This window comes from Cynara cardunculus, assembly GCF_001531365.2.
Source record: "Cynara cardunculus var. scolymus isolate 2C chromosome LG 10, CcrdV1, whole genome shotgun sequence".
Lineage (NCBI taxonomy): Eukaryota > Viridiplantae > Streptophyta > Magnoliopsida > Asterales > Asteraceae > Cynara > Cynara cardunculus.
The window spans coordinates 21115547-21128743 of NC_037537.1; the positions used below are offsets into that span (position 1 = coordinate 21115547).

General features: G+C 32.4%; 2 protein-coding genes across 2 annotated transcripts; both read right to left on the reverse strand.

Annotated features, from left to right (window-relative positions):
- Window positions 1-911: 911 nt before the first annotated feature.
- LOC112519834 (membrane protein PM19L) lies at window positions 912-1941 on the reverse strand. Its single transcript, XM_025128133.1, has 3 exons — window positions 1696-1941; window positions 1417-1594; window positions 912-1285 (listed from the first exon to the last, which is right to left on the reverse strand). Exons 1-3 carry the CDS (start codon window positions 1823-1825, stop codon window positions 1051-1053), a joined length of 543 nt encoding a protein of 180 aa, XP_024983901.1. The 5' UTR covers window positions 1826-1941; the 3' UTR covers window positions 912-1050.
- Window positions 1942-6702: 4761 nt separating this feature from the next.
- On the reverse strand, window positions 6703-7902 carry LOC112519813 (transcription factor MYB2-like). Its single transcript, XM_025128108.1, has 3 exons — window positions 7782-7902; window positions 7318-7447; window positions 6703-7219 (listed from the first exon to the last, which is right to left on the reverse strand). Exons 1-3 carry the CDS (start codon window positions 7900-7902, stop codon window positions 6841-6843), a joined length of 630 nt encoding a protein of 209 aa, XP_024983876.1. The 3' UTR covers window positions 6703-6840.
- Between the last annotated feature and the right edge of the window lie 5295 nt (window positions 7903-13197).

Here is a 13197-nt window from a genome sequence, read left to right on the forward strand (position 1 = left end):
AATATTTTATTAAATATATTAAATATTTTATTAAATATATTAAATATTTTAAAATATATGAGGATCCTCAAAAGAGTGATTTTCAACACAGGAATCCATTTATCTATATATTTTGATAACATTATTCATCATTATCTATGATCCGGATACCACATAAAAATATGAGTTAAAAAAATAATATAATACAATAGTAAAAGTTCAAGAAGAATACCTCAAAATAAATGATAAAACTAATTATAGCTGACTACTTGCTATAACATTCTTATAACATTATATGCTAAAATTTATGTTACATCACCACGCCACACTCATTCTACCTTTTATCATTCTACCTTTTATATTATGTTATTTTAATAACATTCACTCAGATCCAACTGAAGTCTTTAATTTCACGCAGATCCAACTGAAGTCTTTAATTTCATCACCTGAATGAATGAATAACATTCACTCAGATCCAACTGAAGTCTTTAATTTCATCACCTGAAATTTCATTCATTACTCTTATTAAGCTTTTATTACAACGATAACTGATATTTCCTTTACATTTGCTCTATGGTTTCCTTTTGTCCTTTGTCGGATATTTCCTTTATTACAAATCATCATTTATTACTTAGAAAAGACGACGATATTAGATCATACTTTGATTTTGAATGTAAAACGTTGTCAACTTCCCGTTTAATCTGTAATTACGCCAAAGCAAAGTCGATTTACCAACTTCTTCCTCTTCCGATTTGAGCGGATCAAGATCAAGATCAAGATTTCTTGAGATCGTGTGTTGATGTAGTCAACTTTCGAGGAACCTAATGTTGCGTCGTGATTGTGGTTTTGAATTTCAGAACTTTCTAGAGCAAAATGGAAGGAACACTTGAAGTTGGGTATCTTCATCTTTTTAAATCCAGAAAGCAATATATCAAAGGTTGTTCATTTTGTTAATAAATACCAACAACATGCATTCCAATTTACACAAACATACAACGAAATCGCATCAAAGATCCAAGTTCAACAACATCATCCACTCCTTTTAACTTATTACATATATAGAATTAACGATCAGACCCTAGTCCCAGCAACTCCGGTCGTCCCTTTCGCACCGGTCTCCGATGGATGTGTCCCCATGCCGTAGTCTGTGTCGCGATACCCTGGTCCGTACCGGCTGCTGTAAAGACCCGCATGCACCAATAAAACATACAGTAGCTCCGTCAACGTCAGGATTATGATGAATGCTTCCACTATTCTCAGCCTCCACCCTCTATGCCCTCCCACGTTTATCTCCTTGCATGCCAACCTACATTTTTTCAGATGTTTGTCTCAGATTTCCAAGAAATGCAACATATATATATATATATATATATGTGTGTGTGTGTGTGTGTGTGTATCAGTTGCTATATATAACAAGGTGAAGAGAAAAAGGATTACCCGAAAGCAAGAACAGTGACGGCCCAGGCAACCAGGGACGATGAACCAGCGGCGGCGAGGCTGTCGTTCCTCCAGGCCCTAAGGTGGTTGCCGCCGGCGAACTTTGAGACAATTCCGAGAACTGAAGCTAAGATTGCAAACTCCAAGAAGAACTCCGTCGCTCCGTTGCCACCAAAACCTACAAACAATCGATGTCAGTTTGGTTTATTTCGATTCTGCAACACCTGTGAAACTTTAACCAAATCAAGAAGATGATGATATGGTCATCGAGCTAATTACTTGGGTGGTTGGTCTGGCGGTTGATGAACTTGTTGAGACACCAACTAGAAAACCCTAAAGTGATGAAGTACATGACCAAGTTAAGAAACAACAATGGCGCTGCTACGTTTCTTCCCACCGTCTGTGCCATGATGATCAGAAAACGAGATTGGAGATTTCTTCAGACAAAAGAATCTTGGATTTATGTTAATTCTTCACTGAAAACGAAAAGATACACTTCAGGGACCCGTAGAATTAAATTGAATGAGGGTAAAGGAAAAGGTGGCGGAATATATAAGAAGGAGACGGTGGTGGGTGGCAAACTCTGGTGATACGTGTCAATATATTCAAGATTTGCGCTTTTATTTACAGGTGTCAGGACACGTGTCAGGCCGATGGTATAAAGTGGGGAGCTTCCAACAAAACCCTATTATCCACCAACTTATGACAAGCAAAGACGCCTAACGCCGCCGATGCGACGGCGGTGCGGCCGTCGTCAGCATCGATAAAGCGGTGGGTTGTGATAGTTATCCTGGTTTTATGGGTCCCTGCTGCATGCGTTTGTTTGAAGTTGAGATAATGTATTTTGTTAACGTGATATTGATCGAACCAAATCTTGAACGCAGTTATACACGTTCGGTTGTCTGTTAAATTTTCTTCTTTTTTTAGTGTATATATATATATATATATATAGATATACTTTTGTAATAAATAAACTTACGTACACTTCTTATTTTTGATAAAGTTTGAACTTCTCACCTTTTACGAGACCAAAAACTACAATACCATTAGGTCAAAGGCCTTATTATATGTATTTATGTTAATGTAAGAATCAGGTATTTTATATTGAAAGTGTAAAAAATAAGTTTTAAGATTGATATATTACAGGAGGGTGCATCTTTAGCCTACCCCAATTGAAATTTTATCAGACTTCTTAAAAACGGTTGTTCTTTTAAACTAGATGAAGTGTTTGCATACGTAGAGATGTACAAAAAATCCTAGACTCGGTCCTGGCTTACAGAGCTTGTGCTACCGAGCCTAGGTCAAGGCCCTGCCTACCAATTTCTTTTTGTCAAGGTCCGGTTAATTAAAGTTCAGTACGAAAAACCTGTTTAACCTGCAAGAACCTAATCGGGCCTTCTTTCAACACAAAACCCAGTCCAGGGATTGAAAAAGCCTAGATATCTTTTGGATCATTGAAAAAGAAACTTGAAAGGCATAGACGTAATGCTATACATACATCTCACTACTAGAAAATTGGGGATCAGCGATCGTCAAATCCGTAACAAATCGGTAGCTGAAAGTTAAATACCTCGCAAATAAGTTGTAGCTAATCAGCTGGTCGCAAAAATATTTTGCTACAGATTTAGCGACAAGACATTAATGACGGAAGAGTCTGTAGCAAATCTTTAGCAAAAAGGCAATTTATGCATTTTATTATTTCCCTTTTTCAAGTAAAAGACCATAAAAAATGATGAATTTGCTACGGATTATCAAATTTATATAAAGAAAGAAAGCAACTTCTAGTTTGAAATTTATTTCAGATGTTCATATATGCAACAAAAATTTATATAAAGAAAGAAAGCAACTTCTAGTTTGAAATTTATTTCAGATGTTCATATATGCAACAAAAATTTATATAAAGAAAGAAAGCAACTTCTAAGCATTTGTGGTTCCAACTTTCAAGAGCATCTATTCAAGTGAGAATCATATACTAAAGTGCATATTGATCATTGACATCATACATCAGCGCTCGATCTAGTCGTTTTAGTACACTCATGCTAAGGAATAAGGGGGAAAATGGAATTGGGGCGTATCGATTGCCTACTGGATAGCTCATAGAGCGCGCGACCTACTAGGATTAATTTTGGACTTGGCCTAATTGATTAATTTTGGGATTCGGGCTGTAAATTGGACTAATACATGTATATATTTGTTGAGTTGTAAGTTGCAACAACCGTAAATACACACACATACATCCATATATATATATATATATATATATATATAATTTTTATCGTAATAATATAAATTAGTGGTGGGTTGGCGGTTTGGGTTGGATTGAGTTACGTTAACCCAATTTCAACTCTCCTAATTAACGGCTTGGTGGGTTTGCGATTTGAGGGCTTGGCAAGTTGGGTTTAATTGGGTTGTTAAATGGTTTCACGGGTTGAAGGTTTTTTGTATACCCCTAGGTCGTAATGGGTTTTTTGTATACCCCCAGGTTTGTAATGACCTTTTACAGATTTTATTAAGTTCTATTTTTGATTTTTTTTAAATATCAAATATAGGTAGATCCATAGCAAAGTCGTGGTAAATTTAAATATATTTGTCTCGGATTAGCTACAGATTTTATCAAATTCTGTTTTATTTTTTTAATATCAAATATAGTTAGATCGATAGCAAAGTCATGACAAATCTAAATATATTTGTCCCGGATTAGCTAGCTACGGATTTTATCAAGTTTTGTTTTGATTTTTTAAATAGAAATAGAGTCAGATCCGTAGCAAAGCCGTGACAAATCTAAATATATTTGTCCAGAATTGTATGTGGATTTTTTTTTCAAGATTTTTTTATTTTTTTTATATCAAATATAACTAGATCCGTAGCAAAGCCGTGACAAGTCTAAATATATTTGTCCAGAATTGTATGTGGATTTTTTTTTCAAGATTTTTTTAATTTTTTTATATCAAATATAACTAGATCCGTAGCAAAACCGTAATAAATCCAAATATATTTGTCTTAGATCACCTACGGATTCTATTAAAACTTCATTTTGATTTTTTTTAAACCGAATATTTATATTATATTATAAAACATTTGATAAAAAAATCTTAAAACTCATTTTTTATACATGAAGTACTGTTTATTGATGCATATTACTTAAAATTCAAGATTACAAGTAAATAATGCATAAATACAACTTATTAAAGCTTCATACTTGAATTTGTGTAACTAACTACAAATAAACATAATCAAATACTTGATAAACATTTCATTTTAAATATTAAAAAAATCTAAAATATAAATAGGATAATCATTATCTTCTAACAGAATACTTAATTATTATCTTTATAAAAAATTATATTGTTAAACCAAAAATAAATTATTTTCTTCTTAAATCTAAATTAAATTATAATAAAAAAAAGTTGAATTAAAGAAACTATACAATAAAACAAGAACTTTTAACTAGGTAATTTGATACTAATATCGATATGTTTTTTTTTTAAATTTAAGATATCTTTAAAATTATATTTTATTCAAAAATAAAAACATTATCATTTTTCTCAAAACCACATAAAACCGTATTATAACATCGACAGGGGGACAGAATAAAATGAAACATTAAAATCGAGATGTATTTCGCTGCATTGTACGAGTACCCTTCTAGTAATTATATATATGGCAAAGCCATGGCAAATATAGTTCTTTTAATTATTAGCGACGGATTTATGACAGATATTTAATTAAGTTCATCTTTTTATTTATTTAAAAACAATTGTCATCTTTCTCCGTCGCTAATCCATAGCAAACATGTACATTTAGCCACCGATTAGCGACGGATCATACAACCGCCGGAAAAACGTGAGTAAAATTTAAAAAAAAAATGGTTTTATAGCTGATTTGTCGCAAATCACCGACGGATCAGTCCGTAGCAAGTTTTTGATCGTTAATACCCACTTTTCTAAAAGTGTTTTATCGTCAAATGCTAAAACCAACGTTCGAACATAATATACTAGATTTGTTTGGTTTGATTAATTTTTAATTAAAATTAAAATCATTATAAAAACATTTAAAGAAATCAAAAAGTTTACTAAACAATATATGTTTTCTATGAATTGTTGGTGATTTATATCACCAATATCATTTAAGTGTAATGAGATTTATTTGTTGATTAATGTAATTTTGATAAATATAGAACAAGTAAGGGTGGTGCGGAGTGCACACTTGTTTAAGTTTATTTCGATTTAAAATATACCGTTATTTAGGGGTGAAGCCCCTAAACGACGGGGGTCCTGGGGCAGCGCCCCTGGTAGCGGGGTCCAAGAGGCAGAGCCCCTGGCAGATTAATGTTACTATATGAAAAATGCACGAAAATCCGAATTTGTGATTTTGAACCCGGTTTGGGCCTGTTTTTTTAACCCAGTTTGGTGGTTTTGAAACTGCCGTTTGACAGTTTTCGAATTCTTTTTCGTATTGGTCATTTGATTTTCGAGGGTACAGATAGATTTATAACATCGATTCTCTGTTCGAATTACTGAATTTTATCCGATTGTACCATCGAAATATTTCAATCTGAAAGTGAATCACAACTTTCAGTAATCCAAGCAATTGAAACACCCAGATATTCTAACATGAATTATCGAATGATGTATATGTAATAATATATGAAGGATGTCGGATTTGAATTCATAACTATGAATTATTGTAAAATTATTTTAATTGTTATAATATTTATTTTCTAAGATGAAATTAAGAGTAGATGCTACTCACAAATTAAAAGGATTAAATGGTTTTGGTCAAAAGTCACAATCTCACCTCTAACTTAATTCATGTAGTACAAGTCCTTTACTTGAAAGCCAAAATCCTTTATTCTTGCAAGGCAAAAATGTGGTGGTGATGTGATGATGTATCCTTTACTTGTTTTGGGCTTTTTGAGCTTATTTTACTTAAGTCGTAGACTCTCGATGAGGCATATGACCACTAAGGAGCCGTTTACTAAACATTTACCTTGATGAATGCTTACTGGTTCAATTACCTTATCAGATGAACATAACAAAGACTAAGAATCTTATCTGGTAACACTTACTGGGTTATAAATGTTTACCATCAATCCGTTTTAATGGCAAGTAATGTTATCCCATAAGGTAAGTGAGAGTAGTGACTCTTGTCATGTAAGCATTTACCCAGTACACGTTTGGTAAACAGCCCATAAGGATGACATGATTAAAGGTTCCATTTTCATAATTCAAAATAAGAGACACATAAGATGCCAAAATATCAATAATTTGATGTACGATACTTTTATTTAGTCTTTATTTTATTAAGTTAAAGTTGCATCAAGAAAATAGTAACGGTACAAGTTATGTGGCTACTTTTAGCCACTTTTGATGATTAAAAGGAAGGCATAGGCACACAACCTTTGGTTGTGGCATTAGGACCATCCTAAAAGTTCCACAAACCATCCCACAAAACAAAATCGTCATACATGGAGTTGGTTTCTACCACATGTTGGGAATCGTTAAACGTCATCGGATACAAGACGCTCGGCATTTCCTCATGAACCATGTCTTGGTGCCTCGAGGCTACTTTGCTGTTACTTTCTTCAAGCAACAACAATACTTTTTCCATGTCTTCTTTGTTCTTTTGTAATTGAATTTGATTCCGTTGTTCTTGTTGGAACTTTTGTCGCTTTAATAGACGTGCTTTCAGCTTTACTGAATCATCTGAGTTCAACTTCCCTTTTTTCTTGAAATGAGTTCTCCAGTAATTCTTAATCTCGTTATCCGTTCGTCCAGGTAAGCTTCGTGCAATTGTTGACCACCTACAAGCATATTAAAACGTACGCTTTATGAGAAAGATATGTATATATACACCCAGTTTGGCAGTTAGTTATACGGAAAAAGATCCAAAATGACTTACCTATTTCCCCATCGCGTATGTAAGTCAAGAATAATTTTCTCCTCATGAGGGGTAATTTTGCCTCTTTTTAGGTCCGGCCTGAGATAGTTCACCCACCTTAGCCTACAACTTTTTGCATTTCTTTTCAACCCTGTACACAAAAGAAACTAAGTTAACCACAAGGGTGGTGCCTAATTGGTTTGAACTTGGGCTCCAGAGGTCAAAAAGTGTCTGGAGGTCTCAAGTTCAAATCCAAGGAGGAATAAAAAATCCACTTGTGCGGTGACTCCAGGCTACCCGCAAAGCAGGTGATTGCTCTAGGATTAGTCGGCTTGCATAACGGATTGGATATCCAGGTTAATAAAAAAATGAAACTGACTTGATTTACAAAATCAAAACAAAGGTTGTGTATCACCATGTATATTAGTGTGCAGTTCTGTTGTATTACAAGTTTCCAATACTGGAAACAGAAAAGCAAAGCATACCAGCAAGTCTAGCCACAGAGTTCCATCGCCCTTCGCCATGCAACTTGACATGTTCAGTAAGCAAGCTATCTTCTTCAGTAGTCCACGGACCTTTTCTCCAAAATCTCATGGATTCTTCCATATATATGTATGCTTAATAATGCATTTAGTGTTTGCTACTTTTATATCCTTAAATATCATCATGAGACACATATTTATACCACCAAAAACCTCTTGTAAAACCATCATCAAACTCACAAGGGTCTCTATCAAAGCCATCCCTCCTTCCATATTCACTTAATATGCATGACCTTACTAAAGTAACTCCACCTCAAAACTCATCAGTTACCAAACTACCCTTAAGTTCAGTTGTGACTGCATTCTTGTTTTCCTTACGTCATCAGTCATTATTGGTATACAATATCATCTATTTACCTGATAAACTACAAAAAGGACTCATCGATAGTCTGTAAGAAAACCTTCAACCCTTATGAGTCTTTAACAAAGATCTGAATGAGGCACAAACAGACCTAGAGGGGTGGTTAGGTGACACATGTCACCGTATTGTTCCTCCGTGGTAAGGTAAAAAAGTTAGGTTCGTGAAATGTGCAACCGTTTTATTCTGGAATGTGCAACCATTTTATATGGTGCCACTATATCAAAAATATTCTTGGGTCCATCCCTGTCAATGAGGGTATTTTAGGAATGAACATTTGTGGCGTGTTCGATTAATCTAGATGAAATCTAATGGAGAAATAATATAATATCGTGTAAAAGAGACCAAAAGGACATCCAACAAAAGCAGTTTAAAAGAGTCATTAATGAGGTTTAGACATGTGTTTTATTGCTTACTTTTTAAAGTGATAAATCTAAATCGTATGTAATTAAATTAAGTTAAATGATTCTAATTTAAGTAATGGGGGGATTAAAATATTAATTATTTGATTAATTAATTTATTACAATAAACAGTAATTCCACACGTCACCAAGTAAACCCATGGTGTTTCATAACACGTCTTTGTATTTTAATTTGACGAGGGTCCCACGCATGATGAAAACTTTATATATCACTGAAATTGTATTTTTCTAGTAATTAAATAAAGAAAATTAAATGCTTAGATTTCCTTAAGTATTATTATGTTGTCAATAGATTCTTATTATAACAACTCATAATACATGATATTTATATTATATTATAAAGTATTTGACAAATATTTTTAAAAATTATTTTTTATGCATAAAATACTGTTTATTGATGTATATTACTTAAAATTCGAGGTTACAAATAAATTGTACGTAAGTACAACTTATTAAAGTTTCATGTTTGAAATCATGTAACTACTTTTTTTTTTTAAGTATATAATATTTAATATACGGCAAATGCAACAAATAAACTCACACACCCTCCTTACATATGGTGAGGTTTGAACCCCTGACCTCCTAGAAGGCCAAGGGCTACGATACCGCTATGCCAAATAAATATAATCAACTACAGGATAAACATCTTGTTTTATAAAAAATCTAAAATATAATTAAGATAATCATTGAGTTATACTTATAATAAAATACTTAATTATTATCCTTATAAAAATTATATTATTAAATTTAAATTAAATTATAATAAAAAAAATTGAATTAAAGAAATTACGTAAAAAACGAGAATTTTTTAGATAGTTAATTTGATACTAATATCGATATATTTTTTTAAAATTTTTATGAATAAAAACATTATCGTTTTCTCAGAATCACATAAAATCGTATTATACCGATAGAAACAAAAAAGAAAAAGAAATATTATCTCGATGTATCTCGCTGTGTTACGCGAATATACTTCTAATATATATATATATATATATATATATAACACCAAATTAATAGTTAAACTGGTGTACGATCCTTACGTTTGACACATTTTGTTTTCTATTAAAAATATTTTAAATACCAAATATTTTAATAAATTATCAAATTAATATTAAATTCTGGATTAAAATATCAAGTGAAAAGGTCTAGTGGGTTGGATAAGGTATCAATATGATGACTATCTAATATTAGTCAAAGTAGGGTATTTATTAAAGAAATTAGAATATAAAAGAATTAGAATAGAATTCAGTCAGTCTAAATCATGTGTTTGTTGGCAGGAATTGAAATGTAATATATCAGAATAAATTGAATCTATCTGTGTTGTTTGTTGATTATAATATTGACGGTGAGGTGGAGATGGTAGTGGTTTCGATGGTGGTAGTAGTGGCGGTGGATAACGGTGACGGTGGGATTGGGGGTGAAGGTGATTGTAGTAACGGTGACAACTCATATCACAACCCAGATCTGAATGTTCTTATATTCATTTGACACGTTTGAGATAAACAACTCAGATCAACCCTTAACGGGTCAACATGGTCCCCTTGTAACGTTCTTTTGTATCCCGCTAACACGTTATGAGTAAGTTGGAGGCGATGCTTATAACGTTCCATTGATGTTCACTAGCTAGAAAATTGTATGGCAGTTAGGAATCAAATTATGGATGGCGCAGTAGCAAACATATATATAACGCTCAATGACCAAGAGATAAGTTAGCCAAAACAACATCACATGCCAACGATCTATTGAGCACCCACAATGATCGGGGCTTACATTTTCATCTGGGAGTTACGAGAACAAATTCACCGTCGTAGGGATGATCGGCGATTCCGACTTCCCCAGGGCCTCCGGTAGCACAACCGAGACAACGATGAATTCTCTGCCCTCGTTGAATTTTTATTAAAAAAAAATAACTTGCACGGATTGATAGACACAGCGTCTAGCATCCATCATTTACGGTTCCAAAGATAAACCAATTCATAGATAAGGATTGGTTCATGATAAATACAAGATGTGGGGCCCATCTTAATAACATATATCGAATTATAAATATATTATTGTTTATTTATTTTTATTTGTTTATTATTGTATTTAATTATTAGTGTCATATTTTTCAACGGTTTAAAGAACATAATATTTAAAATCAATGGTGCATTTATTTATTATTTTTATTGCACAATTTTAATTTAATTAATTTAACCGATTTCACTTATTTGTGTTTTATTCATGTCATTTATATTTTATTTTCATTATAAATTCAAAAATCTTATATGTAATTTATTTGAATTTTAAATTTAAATTGATAATTAAGGGGTTGTTTATTAAACAATTACCGCATAAGTTTACTCATCGGATGAACATAAGAAGGGTCAAGAATCTTACCGGATAAGAGCGATGAGAATGATGGAGAGTTTTACCCGGTAAATGAGGATGACGACTCTTACCCAGTTAAGCGTTTACCCAGTAAATTGTTGCATTCGATATGTTTTGATGTACTAAAATCTTATGCATAAAAAATAATTATAGTGTTAACTCCTATTGGTAAACGCTTATCAGGTAAACATTTGGATAAACGGTCCCTAAACATGACCCATATATGAAACTGTTAAATGTTTTAATATTTTGGGATATTGTTTGTAAAATAAGAAGTTTATAGAATATTGATGCTACAATTTCATTAAATCATGAAGGGTTTTATGAATTATGACTATAAATAAATAAAATGTTGTCGTGTAATTTCTCAAAAAAGGGGTCACTGTTCATCGTCCTGCTCACTCACATACTATCTTACTGAATGTAAAAATGTGTGTGTATATATATATATATATATATATACACATAATAATTATTGTAACTAAAATTATCTCTGACGTATAGCCCAGTTGGTAAAAAGATAAGATGACTTTTTCTAGACACAACAGGTTTTGGGTTTGAATCCTCTCCCTCTGAGGACTAGCCTCAACCCTAAAGTGAGTCAAAAAATATCTCTTGAGCTGGTGTTTTTAAAAACGAGTTGTATATGAAACTGATTAAAATTGGGGAAAATCACCAAAATAACCATTTTATACAACCCACTATAACAAAATAATCACTTTCTAGACACATTGCGAAAATAACCACACGGATCGCCCCCTCCCCCCCCCCCCCCCCCCGGGGGGGCGATCCGTACTATTGGGGGAGATCCGTACTATTCATAAAGAAAAAAAAATATTGGTGGGTCCCATTTTAATCCTAAAAAGAAGATATTGTTGGTGGGTCCCATTTAAATTGTAGTTTTTAACTTTTTTTTAAACAAATTTCATGAGTAAATGTTTAAAAATAAACCATGATAATTATGGAGACGCAAAAATTATTTTTATCTGATTTGGGTTTCGTAAATCAGATATAATATCTGATTTACGAAATTTGACCTCTATTTCGTCATTTTGTGTTTTTGAGTTGACAATTAAGGGGTGTTTTTAATAAAAATGAAACAATACATAAATTGTGTTTTTTAACATATTTAATTTAAAATTTCATGGTTTTTCGTTATAAAATAAGACAATGATAATTGTAGTTATGAAAAAATTATTTTTAGCTGATTTTTGGTGAAAAAATCAGACATTATATCTGATTATAGAGACGCAAAAATAAACCATGATAGTTATGGAGACGTAAACTTAACTTTTTCGTCACACGTTTGACGACCCCAGAATACGTTATTGGCGAACACAAACGTATTGCACATGTGGGGGAGGTTATCGGAAGGTACTCTAAAACACCATTTATATCTTGGAATAAACCGCCACTTCGAAGATATATACACAAACATTATCAATTTGACATGATTTCATATTTTGTGATGGTTGATTGTGTTTAGTGGGTTAAAGGTTGTGATGGTTTATTGTGTTTAATGGGTTAAGGGTTGTGAGAGTAAAATATATGAGAAGAGAAGTGGAAGGGAAGGTGTGAAAAATTATGAAGTAGGAGGTTGGTATTTATAGTGAAATTGGTATTATAAAAAAAATCAAATTTTTTTTTATTTTACCCGGATCGCCCCCCAAACAGTACGGATCGCCCTGGGGGCGAGGTCAAACATGGTCAACGATGATGAACAGTAATCTCGACTTTTGAGGATAAATTTTTTGTCATTCCAGCAAAAAATCTAAAATATGGTTATTTTATGATAAATGGTTGTGTAAACCGGTTATTTTTATAAATTTTCCTTAAAATTATCAGTAATCAACTTTTTGTTGAAATACTGTAATTAAAATCTAAAAGATATTTACAATGGTGGGTGTTTGTATATATCAAGAACTTTAGGTAGGTAATGAATGTGGGAGCATACTCACTCATTTAATGTTTGAATCTTTTGAGTTTTACTTTCACAATTTCTCTATCAAGGCAGGTATTAAAGCAAATTTTGAGACTAAAATATCCATAGATATTTACACTTTTAGTCCTTTAAGTTTTTGTGTTAACAAGTTAAGTACATGTTTATTAATATTTCAAGCGTTCTGTAATATGATCGTTTGTTAATAAAAACTTGATCAGCTTTTACGTTTAGCGGTTGGATTGACTAAAAATTTATTATATTTTC

Coding starts and splice junctions, on each gene's coding strand:
- LOC112519834 (XM_025128133.1), bottom strand. CDS start 1,825: ATGGCACAGACGGTGGGAAGAAACGTAGCAGCGCCATTGTTGTTTCTT. Junction 1,595..1,695: donor CCGCCAGACCAACCACCCAA/GTAATTAGCTCG, acceptor GATTGTTTGTAG/GTTTTGGTGGCAACGGAGCG. Junction 1,286..1,416: donor GTCACTGTTCTTGCTTTCGG/GTAATCCTTTTT, acceptor GAAAAAATGTAG/GTTGGCATGCAAGGAGATAA.
- LOC112519813 (XM_025128108.1), bottom strand. CDS start 7,902: ATGGAAGAATCCATGAGATTTTGGAGAAAAGGTCCGTGGACTACTGAA. Junction 7,448..7,781: donor CTCTGTGGCTAGACTTGCTG/GTATGCTTTGCT, acceptor TTTTGTGTACAG/GGTTGAAAAGAAATGCAAAA. Junction 7,220..7,317: donor CATACGCGATGGGGAAATAG/GTAAGTCATTTT, acceptor ATATGCTTGTAG/GTGGTCAACAATTGCACGAA.